Below are 22,241 nucleotides of genomic sequence, written 5' to 3'. Positions count from 1 at the left end.
TGGATATGAGGAGGAATTTCTTTACTCAAAGGGTTGTCAGGCACTGGAACAGGCTGCCCAGGGAGGTGGTGGAATCACCATCCCTGGAGGTGTTCAAGAGATGGTTGGATGTTGCATTTAGGGAAGTGATCTAGTGATTGAAAGGCTGGACTCGATCTTAAAGATCTTCTCCAGCTGAAACTGTTCTATGATTCCATGATATCATGGAGCTCCCGTGGTATCAGTAGTTGTGTTGTAGCTGAAACACAATTTAGCTGACGACATTTACAGGAGTACCAGTGTGTCCCTCAGCAACAAGAAGTGTGGTTTTATTTAGGAAGCAGAACAGGAGTTGGGGGCTTGATCACTTGCTCCTTCTTACAGAACCTGACCACCACTGTTACCCACTCTCAAGTGGTGGCCAATGGGCAACTGTGGCCATACATTTGCTTTCGTTCAAAGGAGCCAGATAATACTTCAGGAAAAGTAACAGAATAGGAGAAATTTGCCCATGCATGAGTAACACAGGGAAAAACAGGCCTTCATTTCACAGCATCCTCAGGACTGTTTTCCTTCCCTCTGCAACCTTTGTGATTAGTATGACTATTTGGTTTGTTCTTTCCTTGTTCTATCCTTGTCTCAGATCTTAATAGAATGAGAAATAAATAGATATAAATATTAATAGGGAAAATTAAATGAAAGTACTACAAGACGTTTCATCTTTGAAGTTCTTGCTTCAGTTGGAAGAGAAAATCAGCCTTATATGTATTCCTGATAACTAGTGATGCATGTTGCAAACCCAGACATTGATGGCCAAGAGAGTCTCGGGATATGTTTTTTCAGTCAGAAAAGCTGAGGTGATCCCTTCCACGGCAGATCATCCTTTGAATTGCCAGTGACGCTCAGCATCATTCACCTGATCCCATTGTATGACCCCTCTCAGAGAGATGTCCATACTGTGTTTCTCTCTGATATCTCACAATTCCTCTTTTCACTTTTGCTTTCCCCATTGTGATTTGATGGTAGCTTGCACTGCTTTGCTACTCTTGCTGTGAAGCTTGGCATTCAGCCTCTGTTTTTTTGTCGCTGCTGTTATTCTGCTGCTGCTAGTGCAGCTGCCAGCTGTCTACTCACCTTTTTCCAAAGGCAGAAGGGTTTTCTGCCTTGTAGTCCTGTCCCCTCTGAAACATTTTGGTCTCGCCTAAATTAAGTATTGCCCATCTCAATCTCCTTTGTCTCTTCCACTACCAACTTCCTTCTTACTTTCCTTTCGGTCTTTGCCTGGAAGACAGAATGCATTAGGGAAGTGATCCAGTGATTGAAATGCAGAACAGGAGTTGGGGGCTTGATCACTTGCTCCTTCTTAGCAACCTCCTTCTGGGGTTTAGGTTCTCAGAACTAGAAAGTAGGGAAAGTGCTCCAAGTGATTAATATTGCAAGTTTTGTCTTCTGTGTTCCCAAAAGCTTGTGGGATCTTTGAGGTGAGGAGCTATGAAAGGGTAGAGGGCTGAACTGACATGAGGGAAAAAACCTTAGACCTGTGTAGATTTGGACATATTAACCCATTTTTGGTGCCCACAGCAAGTAGAAATACACTCTATGAGACAGTTGAAGAAAAAGTTTTCCTGGGCTCATATGAGTGACTTTGATGATTAGCCTACTTTCCAAAGCCTTCTGCACATTACTTTTCTGCATTGGGCAGGTTGACTCCCGTGAGTGACACGTTACACTAAGTTGGAATGTGATGCATTTGTATTTGTCAGCAAGTTACAAAGCCGTGGATTAATTATTTATTACAGTCAAAATATGAAAAATGAAGAAAAAGAAATGGAACCAGCTGGCAACTACATACAGCAAAACTCTGGAGACCCTGGTATACAGTTGATACAGTAGGCTTGGTGTTTTGAGGGTGTTGTGTTTTAAAGCTATGTTTGCCCATCCAAAAAACCCCAGTAGGTTTCTGAGTGGCACACTACCAGTACAAGACACAGGCGGCTTACTGTCCACCTGCTCACTGCTGTCAAAAGCTACACTGCACCAAGCAGTTTTTGTGTAGTTTTCAGTCTTTGGAACTTGAATTGTTTGAAGCAGCAAGATTTCTTTTTTGGATTTACTGCAAGGGTCACTATTAGGTAATTAGCCTTGAAGTATCAGTGACAGGCAGCCAGAGATGCTCAGGTCCTTACACTTGCAGTCATTGGAGATTTTGTGACACTTTACATAAGGGTAGGGGTCTTGGGCCCTGCTCCTGGCTGAACTCCAGGCCAAGTAATTACATTCTGTCTATCTGAAATTCTCCCTGTAGTGTCAAGTGGGAAAGCAACTCTCATTTCCTTCTCAAAGCAGTGGCGGGTGCAGAATGTCTGCCACAGTGCCTGGGTCCATTTTAGCATGGGCTGGAAAGATCCAGTCACCAACCTACTTTGCTTTGCAGGATTTACTAGTGAAAAGTGCATTGTAAGTCAAGCCCTTACCCGCAGCCTTGGTGTCAAGATGACATCCTTTGAAGAGATACAAATAGCGTAGCTGTGAATAACAGCAGGTGCAGCACTGCAGCCCCGAAGCAGGCAGGAGGCTCTTACCTCTGCTCTCTCTGCCTACCCCATCTTTCTCTCTTCTGTGATGAATTTGACGTGTACAGTAAATTGTATCTGATGCTTGAGTCTCCTGCTCCTCCAAGCGTGAGACTGGGAGAGCCTGAAAACAGGCTGCCCCATGCTGCTGCCAGAGCTCCTTGCCACCACCATTGAGCCCTCTCTGGGCTGGAAACACTCCTCTGTCACAACGAAGGACACGGAAGAAAAACCTGGCCAGCATCGCAAGAGGCATGACCAGATAATGGATAGATAAATTTCAGCCTTTTCACCAGTATGGCTTCTTGAAAGTGGCAAAAATTTAATTGTGATGATTTTTGTGTAGTCTGCTTGCTGGTTCCAGGGTTGAGCACACCTTCTGTGAGGGAACCACCCCAAGGGCAGTTTCTGTCCTCTGATGGTGTGATGTGGGCAGTGGGGCAGTTTTAGTGCTGTAGAAGATCGTCTGGGCACAACTTAGCTCTTGATGTTTAAGGGAGTGTTGTTTCTTTTGTGGCAGGTTCATGCCCTCTGTTTGCTATTACTAGCCTGTGACTCACTCTTTAGCTTTAGGTTCAAGGCTTTAAACATTTTCATTTTTTTCTCTCTTCCATTAGATTTTTCCCATCATAAATATATTAATCCATTTAATAAAATATTTTCCCATTTTTGGAATGAAAAATGTCTGTACTGGAAGCTCAGTGCACAAGAAATTCCTCCTGCACATTTGATTTATTTGTTATTGTGCTGAGAAGTCACAAAATGTGAGCCCTGTGGAGCTCTGTGATACAGCTGTGTTCTCTGGCAGCGTCAAGTGTGACCATATGGACATGCCAGAGCGTGGATTTTCTTTCACATGGTAGTTGCAGAGCATCCATGCTACTCCTACATGTTGCCGTGTATGCAGGCTGAGCTCGCCACAGCCGCTCTCTTGGTTCTTAAGGAAATTCAGGTGTGCATGAAGTGGCTCTTTCTCCCTCCCATTCTGTGGAATGTGGTGTAGTCACAAGTACTGCTGTAGGACTAAGGAAAAGACCTGTGAGGTTGTTGCTCGCTGGGTACCACAAGGACATCACCTCAGATTTACTGAGTGCATGAGCCACAGGTTCCTGCAAGGTGGGAGGGTATGCTGGAAAGCATTGTTGTGTGTTTGCCCTTTTCTCATCCTCTTCCACCTCCATCAGCTGTGGGATCGTCGCTGGACCTTCATTCTGGCCTGGCATGTCTCTTCTTATGTAGACCTGTTGGACAGACTGTGTGCAAAGTAGTCACTTTGCAGCAAGCAGCCCATATGCTTCTGTGTTTAGCTTCCTGCTCTGCAGAGGTGAGGGAACCTGATTTTACTTTCCATCCCTTGCTAAATCCCACTGTTAATGGGCATTGGACCCTTCTGGAGTGTTAATGCTGAGAAATGCCTACAGCCACTTCCCACTGCCAGCCAGGGATTTGGTGTTTGTTACAGACGTGCTGGGACACGGTGAATCTAGTTTCTCTCCCGTCTTTCACTATTCATCTACTGTGTCCAAGGTGATCACTCCAGAGAAGAACCATCTCACCTGGCACTTTAATATAGTGCTAATTCATTGTTAATTGCTGGGGAAGAGAAACCTGACTCAGTTGGGAAAATGATGAGTCAAGCCGTTGTCTCTGAAGTGTTGGGGTGGATAAGCCAGGTCTCTGGAGTAATAAGCCACCACTGCAGCAAAGTGCCTATGACTCAGAGAACAGAGAAACCTTGGCTTTCATTTTCTGCGTAAACTGAGAGGTGGATCTGCTGAAGCTGATAGGTACATAACTCATTCAAGAGCAGACAAATGTTGACTTTAAAGAAATAGGAATGGTTTTCACATGCTTTCTGATAAACTGTTACTTTTGTCATTAAAAATATAATGTCCCTCTGCACTTTTTTTTCTCAGAAGCTTCAGTTTAGACAAATTTCAGAATTTATAATAGTTCATATCATAAATCTTGGCGGAGCATTAGTAAATAAAAGAAGGCATAGCGGAAAGCTGAAGGAAAGCTCTTTTGTATTGTGTGTTCACTGCAAGCATTGCTGTCTCTCTTTAAATATGTGGAAAATAACATGCCACAGAAGTAAATGAAGTACTAATTTTGTCATTTTGTGAGGGATGGAAGGCAACAAATATTTTAGAAATGACAATGAAATATAGAACAGCAGAACATGGAGCCCTTGTAAAAATGGGTCAGGGCAAGTGGTGATGTCAGTCCAATGAAACTAATTTCATATTCTCTTTCTAGAAGTAATAAAGAGGAGAATGAATACCACAATAGTATTTCCTAATGAAATATCTGATTCTAAACAACATCTTAGAGTTCACGGGTCACACAATGCATAGTATGCAGATGGAAAAAACAGTGAGACTTGAAATTTCTTTTCTTAAAAATAATATTAATTAATAATACTTGGGAAATCATAGATGATGAGTGAAACAAAACTGTACTGTTCCATAGGAGAACATGGTATGCTTAATGATTCATAGTATGATGTGCACAGTGAGTTTTTGCCCTGTTTGTGTGGGTTACAGCAGGGGATTTTGCATATGGGAAATGGGGACTGAGTTGTCTGGGAGACTTGGACAAATTACATTTTTTCCAAACCATGCTAGTTCTCTGACTTCAGTGCTTACTATGTTAGCTAGACAATTTTTTTTTGTGGGTGTGATTTGCCCTGTGATGCATTCTCAATGTCTGTAACCTGATAGTTTTGCTTTTTGATCGTTTCTCTGCACCCAAAAGACAGACCATAGACAGATACCCATTGCTTTTTTATCCCCAGCTCCATATTCCATGACTGAATGTGATGTCTGCTCAGACAGAGCTGGTCAGGACTGGTGAGACTTGTACTCAGCAGGCTCAAATGGACTTTCAGAGATATTTGTATCGCAGGTGTATTCATACGACTCAAACAGCCCAGAGCTTTGCTTTAGGTGGGTTGCAGCTGGAGTATCTATTTTGTCTTTGATTTAGAACTACAGGGGGAAATGTATGTCAGAATGAGATCTGGGAATTTTGTGAGAGGAGAACATCTGCTTCCTCAGTTGTTAAGTTACCTGGAGTTCCTCTCTCTCTCTCTCTCTCTCTCCCCCCTCTCTCTCTCCTTTTGGTGCACACCGATTTCGTGATGGGCTGCAGTAGCTCAGGAGCCTTTAATGAGGTTTGACAAAGGCAACAGGAGCACATATCAGACAGCATTTGCCTTACATGTGACTCTGAGGTGTTCTTGTGATTGACATTTACAATTGCAGTGGGAAGCCACTGAGCTTGGACAGCTACAGCCAAACCTGCCTACTGCACCTTCTCAGCTGTTTCTATTTAGTGTGGGTATCTAGTGTGGCTAAAAAGTGCTGCTCATTTTTACTAACTTTAAGCCTACAATTCCCCTTGAAATGATAGTGGGAAGCATACTTACAATTAAAGCAAAAGTGCTTCTGTTCTGAAATTAGTTTAGGTTTGGTACTATTCCATTTAACCCTGGGAATGGGAGATCAAGTGGATAGTTTTGCTTTTTCTGAGGTGACAAGTTTGGCCTTGTCAAAGTGGTACATCCTTTCTGCCTTTCTTCGGCCTCTTGGAACTGTGAGGCCACCTCAGTGCCACCTGCTCCCAGGCAGCTTTCTTTTGGCCCTGAGAATACAACTGGTGTTCTTCACTGGCTTCTTACAACAAAGATGACTTTGAAGGTACTGACATGGTGGTGGAGGTAAGGAGAGTCCCTGGAGATTAGGAGACATGCTGTCATGCAGGATGTGCTGGCCTCTTTGAGGCAGAAGCAGTTCTGCCCCGATGGCAGCTTAGGTGAGGCTGGCCCAGAGCAGCTCTGCTTGGGCTGCCCTGGTTCCTGCGGGAACATGCTCCAAGCAGAAACTTGGCTTAAAATCTGAGTGTGCAGATTTAGCACTGTGTAGACTTGGCAGTAATCAGCAGGTTGGTGGTTTATGTGGATGTTGCTCTAACAGGTCATCTTTTTAGTAAATGACATCACTGCAGTTCTGGCCCTTTTGCCTTTCACACGCAGTTAGACTAGATTTAACCTTCATTTCTTCCAGTCCTGGCCCTCTTGTAAATGCTAAGTTGCCAGTGGTGTAAGGAACTGTAGTAGGTTGAGTATGAGCAAACATCTAGAGCAAGATTACTAAATAAAGCTCTTTAAATCCACATAACTTTTGAAGCTTGCTAGCTGGCAGGAGGCAAATCTTGACGGCTGAAACACCACTAGATGAAACTATGTTCCATTTATGTTTGAAAATTTTTGCAGTTCAAAATATTACTCTTTTTAATTTCATTTTAATGCTCCCTAAATATTTCCTGTCCCTCACACTTGTACGTAAATGATACCAGGCTTTAGAGATGTATAAATGTTTATAGGCTACTGGCTATATGCAACATTTTATTCTTGGGCTCCTTACAGGAATCATAGGAATAAGTTAGAGCCCTAGATCATTGTACCTGGTCTTTCTGTGCAAATAGGCAATAATAAAAATTATATGGGGAGGGAAAAAAGATTGTATTGTGCTACCAGAGCACACTGCACTGCTTGTCCCTCAAGGAATTCTGAGAGCGAGTGAGCTGTTCCTCTTCCCGTGTTGTAGAGCATCCCCCAAGGAAATAGTGCAGCTTCTGGGCAGTGCTGGGAGGTAGTCTACGACAGAGCAGGACCTGGATGCTCAGTCTCCTTGCCCCAGGACAGTGTCTTTGGAAATTTACTGGTGTGAACTTTTCTTTTTTTCTTTTCTTTTTTTTTTCTCCTTCTGAATGGTTGGAATTACACAGACTATAATACATGCAGGGATATGGTTTTTTCAGGGTTAATATGCTGTGTACATTGTTCCATGTTTGTATGGACTTCTACAGGAATTGCAGGTTGAAACAGGGAATGTTTTTGTGTGTGTACACTATTCTCACACACCAAGTATCCAGAAGTACAGTAGCACATATTTTTTCTCACAGTCATCTATACTTACAGTGTTTCAAAGAATATTCCAAAATATCTTGGCATAGACAAAGTGAATCTGTTTGCAAGATCCCTAGCTGTGGAATAACAAAGGCTACATTCTCAACACACATCACACATGACTTTAATAAAAGTCTTAAACAGAAATCAGAGAATGTATTTAGAAAATGGAACTTCACACATTGTGAAAGGAAGTAGGTATCCTCTTGTGCCTCCTTTCCAATGTATTTTCCCTCAGTTCTACTAATTTCTTTGTGATTTAAATTGGAAGGTAAAAATCTTAGGTAAAGGCAAATAAATACATTTTAAATGCAGTAATTTGGGACTAACTCGAATTGTGGTGCCTAACTTAAAAAGGGACTTGGTGTTCAGAAACCAAGGAATATATAAGCATGTTTAAGGTGTCCCTGGTGAAGCATCCGGAAGTTTGAAATGTCTAAAATCATTATTAACCTCATACCATGACATATGGCAAAAAGGATGTGGTAAGTCACAGAACATATCCTGGATATTACAGACCCAGCAGTCTCATTAGGTTTGTGTCAAAAAAACATTCCTTGGTTTCCAGTTCAGACTAAATTTAGTTTTGTGCTATTTGTACCATCTTAGTACAAAATAATGTTGATATTCTTGAATTTTCTAGTTGCTTTTTCTCAAATTTATGGTTTGGATCTCCACATCATGCTTTTATTACAATGACGAGTTGTACCCTGCCCACAAGGAGTAAGGGCTGGCTTCTCTTTCCATGCTGTCTTGAGGGAAGATGAAGTAGCAACAGTGAATCCATCCAGTTGTAGCAGAAAGAAAGAGACACACTGAAATTCTAGGACTTGACAAGCACCATAAAAAGATTTGTCTGGACAGTACTTCACTAGTTAAGTGCTAAGTTATTATTATTATTTATTATTTATTTCCTCTTCTATTTTTCCTCTTACTGAACAAGGAGGAAATATCTTTGTTCTTTCATTTCAGAAGTGAAATAAATGTATTCCCTGCAGCATTTAAAATTTTAATAATCCATAATAAATAAAATCGTATCTAATAACATAACTGCTTTCAATTGGCAACGCGATCTCCTAGATGCATTGCAATGGCAGAAACATAAACAGTTGCAGTCTCTGAAAGCCTACTTCCTATTTGCTAAATATACTTGGCTTGCTTTAAATTCCTTTGTGTGCAGTCATTAATATAATCCTCTTTGACAGCATTTAATTAAAGTGCTTTTCTCTATTAAATTCATTAAAACTTTTTTTTTATATATACAACTGTTTCCCAGACATTGAATGTTAAGGACCTGTAGGCCCCTCTTTAAATAACTTCTCTCTCCTTATTGTAAATTGTTAATTAAATTTAACTCAGACTGTTTAAAGATGGCTTGGAAAAGAAAGCCAGATTTCAGGATATGGTCTCAATCATGTCTGATTTTTTTTAACACAGTTTTTTCCATGTAGTTATAGACTGTGTGTTATATTGTTTATGAATGTTGCTGTACTTTCAGCTGGAACCAAGCAAAGAAATCCTCTGAAAAGCTCATTTCCATCTCATTTCAAAAATTTCTGTCTTTTTAGTGCATTTTCTTAGCCTAATATTATTTGCATGGCGGAGTAAGGAGGGAGGAGCTGTTTAGTATTAATAGAATATTGACAGTTTAATGTCTTGGCACCTAGACAGCCCATAAGGTATAATAAACAGGAAGCTGTCTAATGTGAGCACGGTCAATAGCATATTCAATGAGAGCCTTTCAGTTAATTGCTGGTTGACCTCAGAGATTTCCTTTAAGTGAAACTGTCCTTTGCTCGGATCCCATTTGGATTTCAGGGTTTAATTTGAGAATGCCCTTTCCATATGGTAGCTTATGCATACATTCCTGGCCGTATTTTTCCTTCACTCCCATGCACAGCATTGCAAGAGCCAGTGTCTGCCCAGAGCTTTGCGGAGCCTGTGGACGTGCAGTGCAGTGCAGTGCGTGTGTGCCACTTTTATGAGGGCCACCGGCGTGGAGGGGGATCCGCCGTGGAGGTGGGCTCCACGTCTCACACAGGCAGGTTCCTCAGCTGATGGCAGGGCTGTTTTCAACACAACTGAGCTGCTTCCCAGAGTGTTTTGGATAGAGTTAGGTGCGGCTTTCATTCCTGGACAGACACCACGGCATTAATGAGACCTGACCTGTCTCTGTAGATGAGCTGTGCTCCAGCCCAACCTGACCGCCCTGGCAGAGGGGTCAGTACTGCTGAGTTCGTCCATTGCTGGCACACATTCTCCTGCTGCTCTGCATGAGTGCAAACCAAGGCTTATTTGTATTTAGTTTCCCTAATTTATGTACTTAGCCATTCTAATTTTTTCAGACTGCATGTCTTGATGAGATCTAGATAAGCTACAAAGGCAAGCAGGCAGGAAACCACACGGGTAGTCCCTGACCCTGACTAACCGGAAACCATCTGCTCATCTGGGGAGGGAACCTCCATGGAAATCTCTTCTAGCAAGTCTGCCACATTTGGGTTTTTCTTCCTTTCCCTCCAACTGTTGACTTTGAGCATGTGTGTTTTCCTTAAGTGCGATCAGGAGGGTCAGCTCTGGCAGCCCTTGTGTGCAGCAAACAGGTCTGAATTTCCTGCCAGCAGCAAGTACTGCCCTGTGAAGGAAATGCTTCTGTACCACAGTGAGTTTCATTTACATTTCAGTTGGGAGACACTTTTTTATCTCTAGATCTTGGAGTGATTGTGTCTTTTAGGCACTTAGCATTCATTCAGACTGTGGTTTGCTGAAAGGAGAATTACTCTTAGTCTCTAATTTTTTTCCCTGGTTTTGATTTATTTCTGTGGTTGTCTTTGTCCCTCTGCATCAAACAAACTGGTTATGCCTTTTTGATAGCCTGATTAGCACCTGGGAAGCATTGCTGACTTGGAGTAATATTATTCCTGGTATTCACTTATTTAAACGAAATCAGGAGTAGGAGTTCTCTGTTGCTGTGTTTAATATCCTTTAAAACCCTGTCTGGTGCCTTGACTGAAGCAGGTTGTACATTTTCGGGGTTCGTGTCTCTTGGAAAGGTGAGGAGGAATAGTTTTGAGGTGATGTCTCCTTTATGGGAAGATTGAAGGATAAGAGAGGCTTGAAGTTGTTCTTTCTGGAGAGAATGGAACAAAACCATGGTGAGATGGAGCAGAAGCAAGAAAGAAATCCCAAGATACGTGTGTTCCTCTGGAGCCACCAGCTGCAACATTCACACTTTACTCCTAGGTGAATATTCTGGCCAGAATATATTTTAAAGTACTTTCTTGTTTGGTCGGACTTACTGGGCAAGCTGCTAATCAGTATTACGTAGACCAAAGGACTCCCACGTGCAATAAAAATCATAAACTTTATTGGATTTTGATATGGGAAAGGTTCATGTTCAGCTACTTTTATAAGATGCATTACATTTCATTCTTCCAGACCTCTCATCAGTACAATCCTTTGTAAATATGATGGTGAAGGAGGTAGGTGGGTAGATGGATGGCTGTGAGCTTCTGTTCCTTGGGTGGTACAGCCTAGAGCTATAGAAGTGGTTGTGCTGAGTTTGAGGGGCTGCTAACATTTCTGAAATAGTGAAAGAAAAGTATATGTTAGTGCTTTTTGAATTATTATTTTCAGTTAAAAAAAAAAAAGTTTGTGTCAGTTCAGAGCAACATAATGCTTTAAAGGAAAATAGGAAGAATTTGAAGAGCAAAAGTTGTTCTGAATAAAAACCACCAGAATACATTGTTTCATGAAAAATGTCTGAACAACTGCTTTGTCAGAACACCTCCCCCATCCCCACTGTCCCAAGCAACAGCTTGGCAAAGTAGACTTTATTTAGACAATACTTTGGTGTCACTGTGTCAATAATTTTTACCTAAAGAAAGATTTTTGACTGAAAAATGTCACACAATTCTAATCTTAATGAAGCAAAAAATGGTGTTTTGCATTTCTAGCACCCAGATCTACGCTAGCTGCAGGCTCACGCGAGCTCCCTCATGATGTGTGTGGAGCTTGCCAGGGGCTGCGTGGTGCACAATGGTCCTGCAGCAGGAGCAGAGAGGCCAGGGATGCATCCCAGGGCCATAACAGTGTTATCCTCTGCTTTGTCCTTATACTGCCTTGCTGGCCATACATTAAACCACTTTATTAAAAATGAACAAAATACTGTGTTTTTTCTTTTTTTTCCCCACTGCACTGCAGTTGCTCTTTACTTTCCATAAAGCCTTTTTTCTTCCAGCATCCAGCATCTGTAAAATAGGTACAGGTCAGAGTAGCGAGACATGGAGAGCAGTAATAGCAGCATAGCTTCCTTAGTCTTCTGGATGCATCCACCTTTTCCAGAGTGTAATCAGGAAGAAAAAGGATTTCAGATCTAATTCTCTGAGGCCTCCTGTCCTCAGTGCCCTAATCTATGTGGGAGACTGTACTTTGGTCATTTGATTTTTATTTACCTAGTTTCAAGCTAAGGGTATAATAAAGCACATTATGCCAGTTGTGTGTGTGGTAGTGCTGGATGTTTTGCTTTTTACCATGGTAGTTGATTATAATGCACTTTTTAAGACTTGCTTTCTAAAAAAAGGAATATTTGTACTTTTATGTGTTTGATTCACACAGTATAGTTTGCTCAAATCCTGTTATTAAGTGCATTGGCGGTTACGTCTAGAAAGCAAAAAACATGCTGAGTAGTGTTTTATCAGCAGAAATGTACTATTTTCACTAACCATAACAGTCAGGTTCTCCTGTCTTCTAACTGCTCCCATTGTAAAAATTAGCAGAACAGTTGGATATTGCTGGAACCCCAAATAGCCATCTGTAAGGACCCAAACTGGTTTGATGGGACAAATAATTACCTCCCCAAGTCCCACCAGAATCCAGTGTCTAATCCAAATGTATCATTCCTGAAATAATGAAGTGCCTGCTCCTGATCTGAGTAACTGAAAACCAACATGATTATAGTGGTGCCATTTGCGCCACTGTAGTTAGGGGTTTGGAGCTTGACCTTAAGCATGGCTCTAGTTTGGGCCTTCTGAGGGAAGATCTTGCTCACACTGCCCACAAATGCTCTTCTGATTTTCGAAAGAAAAGGAGAACATGTGTAGTGTTAATTAAACCAGAAAACGTAGAGGATACTAGAAGTATTTTGTCTGCAGAGAAGCAAACCAAAATGCCTTTTGTTGCTTCCTTAGTTCCTGTGGCATTCTGCCAGCTCCTCATTAGGATTTAGCATGATTGGGATGGGGAAGCTCAGAATTACAGAATCAGAGAAGACAGACCCTCACTTCAGCTGCAACCAAGCTCAGGCTCTATTTGGAAACTGCCAGACAGGGCTCTTCATACCACAGCACCCGAGAGCCTTGCTCGGGCTGCAAGAAAGAGAAGGCATGGAAGAGGCCCATAAAACTCTTGGTCTTGTTTTGAAGAAGGTAGGTGTTAACTGGAAGGTTTTGTGGTCCTTAATGCACACACAGATGTTGAAAGTCCCACTTGAGTGGGACTGCAGTTAGCATCGCCATGCAGAAGGGCACCGCAGACCTTTATGAGGCTGTTGCTGGTTCCCTTGCTGGGGGAAGCTGCCTTGCTATGACAGCTTACAGGCAAGAGAGGCTTGTGTGACTTCTTCAAGGCTGACAAAGTCCTGCCTGCCTGCCGCAGAACACAGCAAGCCAGCCCCCGTGCCAGCTGTGCTGGCTATGCCCCAGCCCTGGACAATGGAGCCATCCATCACACATGCCTTCAGGAGGGAGTCTGCAGTGGCATTGTGTAACACTTCCTGGCTGTGTCGGCCTCCTTGTCACCAGCACCCTGGTTGGTGCCAGCAGAAGCTGGAATGCATCGGGCTTGTTGCATGTTTGTACTGTAGGTACATTCCGACTGCACCTGCATGTGGAGTAGCAGTCACTGACAACCTTTCCAGGGCTCAGCTAGGTATGTGAGAAAGGGATATCCATTGCTGGACACAGCTGACGTAGTAAATGCAAGAATCTGCCTTAAACCAGCCAAAGATGGGAAATTCGGAGCTAATCCACTCGCAGTCATCAGCATGAGTTCATTTGTGCTACCCCATAAAATCAGCCAGTTCTCAGGCACTTGTACAGCAATGAAAGTTGTGCCTTTGCTTTTATGGGAAGAGTTGAGTTAGTGTTCGAGGGAGAGCAGTTACCCCAGGAAACACTGGGACATTGCTCTGCATTGTCAGGGTTTTGTGATTTATTTTTTTAACATTATACAGACAAAATAGTGGCTATTGTGTAGGCACGTGCTGTCTATTAACAGAGATAGGAAAGGGAAATAAACCACGCATTACTGAAGAATAAGATCATGATTGTGGTCAAGTGATGGCAGAATTTTTTTTTCCCTTTGTCAAGCTGATTTGTAAACATTCTTCAAACAACTGTGCAGACAGCAGTGCCACAGCCTCTTGAAAGGAAAGCAAAGACAAGACAAGGGAAGTTTCCTTCACACAGATGTTTTACAGTAACATTAGACCTGTACAAAAGTTGTCTGGTCATCTCCAGTTGTCACTGCGAGCCGTGCTGCACATGTAGCCTTTTAGCAGCACAGTGTAATCAGGCTGTAATTTATATTTTATCTCCAGTGATGATAGCTCTTAAAAATGTTTTGTGGTGTATTTGCCCTTTGATGCATGCTAAGCTCCTGTTTGCAGTAATGGGAGCAGTGTGTGCTGGGGGAAAGGACACCTTCCCCCTGCCTTCAAGTCAGGATTAATTGTGTTTTGCTGATGCTTGTGCTTATCACTTGGCATGGGATGGCAAAAGCAATGCACAACTGAAAATTTTGGGAGCTTTTGATTTTTTTTCCTTTCTGCGGTCTCATCACCTTTTTGACCATTTTTGACAGTTTGGTTCTGGAGAAGAGCTGCAGATGAGGCTGCTATTTCAAAGACTGGGTGTTTGTTCAGTGTTTTGCCATGTTTTCAGATCACTGCCTATTTCCTGCCCTTAAGCAAGGCCACCACCATTAAGCAAAGGGAAGCATGTGGTCACTGTGCTCCAAAGATGTTGAAATGAATCGCTTTGACCAGCTCACATTCCAGCCTGGAAACCAAACTTGCCTTTGACTTTGGGTTCCCTGTGGAACTCATTTCCCTCCTCACAGTTCTCTCTGTCTCCCTTTTGCGTGGCTCTGTGAATGACTTTTTTTACTGTGTGACTGCTTAGTCTTTGCAGCTGAAAAGGAGCCAGGGCTGCTGGGTTACAAGTTGTTGTAGCCACTAGCTCCGGTTGGCTGATTTGTTCTGGCTTGCATGAGATGGGGTACATCATATCACAAACATGTATTATAATTGTCTCTAATAATGGTGTTTACTGTTGTAAAGGAATTACTGAGCTGCACTGGAAAATGCACAAGATCTGTGGCTAGCATTTGAGCTACAAAATTAAAAGAAGCTCTGACTGAAGTTAGATGAAAGTGAACATATTTATCCATGTCAGACTTCTACCATTTTGCACACTCATATTGATTTCTTTTGACATGGCCTTCTTTTATTGAGTACCATATATATTTTTAAATCCCTTACCGATAACAGTACCTGCTAAGGGCAATTGTAAAAGGAAACTAAAGTATATTAAACCTGCCTGGAGTCAAAATGTAATCTAACACCTGTAGTCTGCAATTTGTCATCACTTCATAGATACTTTTTCTTTTTTAATAACAGTTTTGGATTTTCCTGAGTTTTGACCTTAGGATACAGTATAATCCAAGAAAAGCAAGGGAACTAAACCACAGTCTTTAACACAGCTTTATGGTGTCAAGGTGTGAAATCACTGCTGTGAGAAGGAGACCAAAGAAAATACTTCATTTGAAGCTGGACTGGGGCTGCAGTGTTTACCCAAATGAATGCATTTTTTTGTCAGGGGGAGAAAAAAAATAGTCTAACCACCACATTTTTAAGAGGAAAGAAATGAACACAGGTGCAAATTGTAACTTCTGCTACAGTTTCTTGTACAGACATTCTTAGGAAACCTGTAAAGTGTCTTGGCCCAGTGATTGTGTCTAATTAATGCTCTTACCCCAGTGAGCCCTAGGTTGAGAGCTGTCAGGGTGCAAGCCTGTTTATGGCAGCACCTTGCTCTGTTCTCTTCTTGCACATTTCCGTGAATGAAGAGACTGGGGAAAGGGAGAGTAAGGCTGTTTGAATAGGTAAACTCCTGCAGGTTATTCCTGTAAGATATGCTAAGAGCAACAGTGCCTCCTTCTAGTTGTAAGAGTTCTTTGCAAGGTGGTGGAGGTTGTCTCTGAAGTGAACTCTTAACATGATAGGTAGGCACTGCCTGGGAACTCTGGGCTTGCAGGAGTGAAGTGTTGCAAATTCTAGCTAGGGGTCTCAGTAAAATGCAGCTGAGCACCTTGTTTAGGCTTTTCCACCCCGTTCCCTTTGACTTCAACCTAGACATTGAGAAGGAGCTTTTCCAACAGGCTTGCTTACGTGGAGTGCATAGTGAAATCTGTTTTTGCAATGAGTCAAACTGGTGGCAAATCCTTCTGAGTAGCCTTGAGTGCTTGTAAGGGTTGTAAAAGATGAGCAGTGTTAGATGTACCAAACACAGGTACTGAACCTACTTTTGTAGTGTGTGTACTAAAAGCCAGAAGCCTTTTATTTTGGGCTCTTCAAGCAGGCTAAAACCTTACTCTCTTTGTCATAAAAGTCTTTGGTGTGATAACAGCATTAGATCTGTCTATGAGAACAATGGAAATGTGAAGGAAAGCTAAAAGGTGAGACCCCCATACCACCACGAAGAATAGAATCACAGAATCATTTAGGTTGGATAAGTCCCTTGAGATCATTGAGTCTAACCATTAACATAACACTACAAGCCCACCACTAAACTAAGTGCCACATCTATATGTCTTTTGAATATCTCCAGGCACAGTGACTAAACCACTTCCCTGGGCAGCCTGTTGCAGTGTTGGACAACCCTTTTGGTGAATTTTTCCAAATATCCAACGTAAACCTCCCTGGCAAAGAAAAGGACAATCTGTTTAACTTGTGGGTTTGGCGTATGAGCGCTGATACTCACCAACACATGCCACTTGAGGTACCTCGGGCTGCTCGCTCTGTGTGCCCAGCGGAAGGCAGTGTCTGTTCCACAGGGGCAACCTCTGTTGCCAGTGCATGGTCTTGTCTTTCAATAATGTAACATTTTTTATGTTTCTCACAGTAAGGGGCATCTCATCATCTTGGCAAAACCTGTCAGAAGGGAGCTCATGTGACTAATCCTGTCTACAAAGGGAAGAGTAGAACCACACTGTGAAATAAAAGAGCTTTGAGTTTTCACCTGGAAAGGCAGTTTCAGTCTCTACTCTGCTACAGCAGCTGTTCAAGCAATGAAAGGTGGCATTTCACAGAGCGAGTGTTGCCAGCCAGTGCCTTGCTGCAGTTGGTGCCCGAGTGCATGTGTGTACCCTGCTCAAGCATTCTTCTTGGCTCCTCTTAGCAACTCACTATTTTCACGTGTCTAGTTCTAACTAGAAAGTGGGTGGAAACGGAAACAAACATTAGTGGGATAGTGAATCCAGCCAAAATTAAATACAGTGCAGACACAGACTGCAATTACATGACGTTCATCCTTCAGTTTGGGTTCTCTCACCTCTCTTTTCTATGGGAATGCAGCTGTCTTAATCTGCCAAAGTCAGGTTACTCCTCTGGGAGCATTCTGAGATGCGGGGGGCAGATATGTGTGCACCAGTGCGGTGATCTCTTCCCCCCAATAATTCTTGTCTTTGGATTTTAGAAAGACCACAAACCCTTAGTTTATTACAAGTAATCCTGATCACTCCTGTAATGATACACTACATTATATACTCTCCTAAACTTAATCATTCAATATCTCACTTCCTTCCCTGTAGGCATGTAGTATTATATTTTACACATGGCTTCCAGCTGGTTTTCATTGTGGCCTTCAAATCATATTTCAGTTCAGTGCGATTTAAGACCAGTCACTTTGTCTTTTAAAGTCAACTTCCATCATATTTGTCTTCTTCCAAGTTTCCTACCAGGACTAGCTAATTTGTTTGAAAAAAAAAAAGAGTTTATCTGTGAGATTAAAAGTCTGCCTGAATGAAGCTTCCTAAAGTGGAATCTTCCAATGCTGCTCTGTTCTGAGAGGGTGAGAAGGCAGCCATTCCAGTAGAGTTTAAAAATGAAATCTCTTGAAGGGGTGGAAAAAAAATGTCCTGTGGGCATGGAAGGAAATCTATATCTTCACATTTGATTTGAAAGTAGATGGGGAGTCAGTGAGGAGGGAGGGAGGGGAAAGGAAGTCAGCTGCAGACAGTGGTGGCTGTGGAGGAGGAGGCTGCCCCACGTGTGGCCCAGGACTGGTGGGGAACAGCACAGAGGAAGAAGAGAATGGGGAAGTGGGGCACGGTGCACCTACACTGGGATGTTACACTTCTAGGCCCAACACCAGCTTACTTGGGAAAAGTAAAGCTGAGCATGGCCATCATTCTTATCCTTTCTCTATGAAGCCCACCACACATGTGGTGTTTCATGGTAGGTCAGACCATCATTTGGGGGCTTCGTCTGCACTGGAAAAGGTGCTGCAGCTGTACTTACATCATGGAAGGTCAGCGTGGTTTCCTGCTTTGCAGTGCAGAAGCAGAGCGGCGCTGACCCACGCGCAAGTGTGAGGGCAGGGTGTGCACAGCAGTGCCTGTAGCCAGTGGAAATTTTACCTACAGATTTAGAGGTGTAATAACAACCGGAAATCCAAAAATCTGGGACTGCCAAACATGGTGAGTTTCCTCTGTGAGGCTGTGGTATGCAGAGCTAGACATGAAGTAAGGAAATTGCCCAAACTGACCAGTGTGTTTTACAAATGTAACTCAGAGCAAATCTTTAACAAAAAGGTAATTTAGATTTCATGTTGTACCATGTGCCTCAGCAGTTGATCTGTTTCCCACAGAAGCGCCTGCTCTTTTGTATTAAATAGTCTGAATGATTGGAAGTAAATACTGAACCAATCACAGCCTAAACCTGAAAGAAATTCTGTGCATTTATCCATCTGTCTGTACATGGGTAATGTCATGTCACTGAAAAATGTTGTGTTGCTGAAATCCTTTGTTAATGCCACTGGAAATCCAGAGCAAGCCCCCAGAGGTTAGTGAAATCATGAGATTTGTCTGTTGTAAGAGTAGCTTTAGAGTTTTCATTACTTAGGAAAATGGTAAGTGAAATAAAATACAACCTTTTGCTAATATTTTATACTGATAACTCCTGGGTTATGTGATTTCTCTTCTAGAGAGGATGGAGAGGTCACTCCAGAAAAGGAAGGGTTAAGTAAAATTATTCTTTCCCTCCCACTCTTAGCCCTCTCTTTGGTTGATTGCTTTATAGATGCTGTAGGCATCTCTTAATCTCCTTCAAATTAAACATTTTACTGCTGCTGATCTTGTATTGTTGGATTTTTTTCATCATTATATTTCATTGGAAGTCTTATAACATTTTTCAGGCTGGATCGCTTCTCATGCTATTTATCAGCTGAAAAGGGGGAAAAAAAAGTTGCTTCCAACTCCAACAAGAATGAACTGAATAATTCACACTCATTCTGGATGTGTTTCTATCTCTGTTAGCTGTTACTTGAATTCCGCCTCTGATTAACGATGCTACGTGTGGCTTTTCATATGATACTGTCTGTAAATTCCTGGCCGTTTATTTGTGGTGTTAAATCCTTTTTTGTTTTTTTTTTTTCCCGCAGTATGTCTGCTCTGGGCCTTACAGTGTCAGGGGACAGGACCAGAGAGCACAATAGGGGAGATAATGTAGGTGGGGGGCACGTGACAAATTTGTGGGGCTGGGTCCTTGGCTAGTGACAGCGATCCCGGCTCGCTGCTGTCAGTGCTCCCTGCCGATGTAGACACAGATCCGGCCCTCGCCTGTAGCCCCTCTATTTGGAAATGTTAGTCCTTTGCTTTGAAAACAATCTATGGACAGAAAAGATATTCTCAAAGAGCAGCTGAGCAATTCCGTTCATTGGAACGTTATGCTCCTTTATTATACGAGATGTAGTAAAACATAAAGCAGAGGATCTGTCATTTCCGTTTGAGTTTCTCCTTTTGCTCAGCGCCTCAGTTAGCCCCGTGTCTCTGACGCCCTGAGGATTTACATGCTTGGGAGGAAAACCCGTCTATTGGCTCCGAGAATCATTTGCAGCACTTCTGCCCACCAGCGGCTCTTGCCAGGAGCGTGGCAAGTCCTGCCCGTCCCCGGGGTGACACCTGCTTGTAGTACGCAGCGCGGAGCTGCCGCAAAACCGCCTCCTGGTTCGGCTCCTTTCTGTCGCTGTCCCGAGTGTCGCTCCGCGGCGGCGACAGCTGCGGCTCGGGCATCCCCTGCCGCTCCCGACGGCGCGGGGCCGCGATGCCGGTGCCGCGCCGTGCCGGCTGCCGGGCGCAGCCCCTCACAGCCGCTGCCGGGCGCCGCAGCTCCGGCGCGTCGCCAGCCCAGAGCAGGCTGCTGCCCGGGTCGTCTGCATAACAGCTCCTCCGGGTTCGGCTCCACGGCCAGACGTGCGGTGGGCAGTGTGGCTGGGGACTTCCGAGTGCTTATCAAAAGCAGTGACCAGAGATTGCTGACGTTGTACTCCGACTGCAGCGTTTGATTAAATAAACGAACCGAGGGCTCTTCTGCACAGAGCTTTTTTGTTTGCTTGCGTAGCAGGGTGGACTTCCCTCTTCCAGTAATGACTAATTACTTTGTTACCGGGGGCTCGGTCTGTATGTAAAATTCAGTGCAAGTTCTCAGCACACTTCCATTATTTACTCTTACTTTTTTCCTTTTAGAGAGCTTGAATGTAGGGGTGATTTTCTGACAGTTTGTAGCAAAGATGTTTTCTTCTTGGGCGAAGAGACAGAACTCCTTCATATTTGTGGAAGGAAATATTTATCCATATCGATTTTGTTTGCTCTGTAGCTTTGAGTTCTAATAATTATTTCCCTGCATCTGAAGAAACCTCTGGGCAAATCCAACCTTCAATCCTGTAGGGAATTTTTGCTAGTAATCTCTCTTGTATAGATTTGGTTTTAAAGAAAGCAGATCGAGCTCCTCTGTATTTCTAGCAATTCAGAGCAGATATTTCCCCCCCCCCCCCCCCCCGGAATAGGGGCTGCACAAGGCCCTTTCTCAGTCATTTTAAGTGTCTGTTAAGAAGATTAAGAACTACATCTGCTTCCTTGAAGCTTGCTAAAAAGGAGATACTACTGGTGACAGTCTGTTGTGAGACCAAAAAGCATATTTTGCCCAGAGGTTTCTCAGACCAGAGGGCTATAATTACTTGAACTCAGAACTCCTCAACTAGTGAAATTAATACAGATGTAATACAGAGAAATCTGTTCAAGAGATACATTAAAACCAGCTCTGTAAAGCAACTGAACTATGATGTCAACTCTTCATAGAAGGGAAATCTTAACAAATCTCTTCACTTTTATTATTAATTATTTTTCCATAAAGCAGCTGTGATGGATTTTAATGCCAAATCATTATTCTTGATAAAGTAGCACTTGACAATCCCACATGCTGCTAGGCCTTTGTGGTACTTGGCATCTTGTAGAAATGGTGGGAATCTCTGGTCTAATAGGACAAAACAAGGAACAGCTGGGAGAGGAGCAAAGTGGGAGAATGACTTGTCTGAGGTGGAACAACTGGCCAGTCCTCATGACACAAGACTGTAATACCTTTTGACTTAGTTCTTATTTTGGCCATTATTTTTTCGTATTATTATTAGCATTTTGTATTTTTATTTATTTTGTGGTTTTACATTTATATAATTTGTCTTTTATATCACCACCTCCTTTCAGTCTGTAATTACTAATGCAGCTGTCTTGCAGGTGAGAAAAGTGGTGGAAAATGAGTATTAAAGCTTTTCTCCACCAAAACAGAGCAGACCCTGTGTAAAGACTTGTACAAGCACCTTTATCTTATGCCCCAAGATGGGGGGGTCAGCGTGTACTTGAAGCCTCTATATGTTTGATCTTGCAGGTGCTGCACAGACAGCAGTCCCAGCCTGCAAAGGAGAATTCCCCACCTAGAGAAGAGGCTCCTCCTCCACCCACTGAGGACAGTTGTGCCAAAAAGCCAAGATCCCGCACCAAGATCTCCTTGGAAGCTCTAGGCATTCTTCAAAGCTTTATCCACGATGTAGGTCTCTACCCTGATCAGGAAGCCATCCACACCCTCTCTGCTCAGCTGGATCTCCCCAAACACACAATCATCAAATTCTTCCAGAACCAACGTTACCATGTAAAGCACCATGGGAAGCTAAAAGAGCATTTGGGAACGGTGGTTGATGTGGCAGAGTACAAAGATGAGGAGCTGCTGACGGAATCAGAGGAGAATGACAGCGAGGAAGGCTCAGAGGAAATGTACAAAGTGGAGCCTGAGGAGGAGAACCCCGACAAAAGCAAGGCAGCTCCAGCGGACATTGACCAGAGATAATGTGAGATAGGAGCCCAGAAAGCAATACATTGGTCCAAGGATTTTCTGGTTTTATTTTTAATTTTCTTACCTTTTTACTTTTTGTTTGTTTGTTTCCATTGCGCATGATCCATATGCAAACTGAATGAGTTCAGCATTGCCCGATCAGACATTGCCTTGACACAGACACTCGAGTGTTACACTTCCGACGTTTGAACGAAGTAATCATTGTAATCACAGAGGATTCTGCCTTCATTAATCTTGCACTTATGAAAGGGACATCCAG

General features: G+C 42.9%; 1 protein-coding gene across 1 annotated transcript in view; it reads left to right on the top strand.

The window, feature by feature from the left end:
• SATB2 (SATB homeobox 2) overlaps positions 1–21,976 on the top strand; it is a 127,839-nt gene extending 105,863 nt beyond the window's left edge. Inside the window, exon 11 of the mRNA XM_062002578.1 lies at positions 21,521–21,976. Coding sequence (XP_061858562.1) covers positions 21,521–21,976 — 456 coding nt within the window. The remainder of the gene's footprint in view (positions 1–21,520) is intronic.
• Positions 21,977–22,241: the final 265 nt, after the last annotated feature.

Source organism: Colius striatus, chromosome 9 (assembly GCF_028858725.1).
Source record: "Colius striatus isolate bColStr4 chromosome 9, bColStr4.1.hap1, whole genome shotgun sequence".
Lineage (NCBI taxonomy): Eukaryota > Metazoa > Chordata > Aves > Coliiformes > Coliidae > Colius > Colius striatus.
Note: the sequence above shows the minus strand (reverse complement) of the source record. Positions and strands in the feature narration are given on the sequence as shown.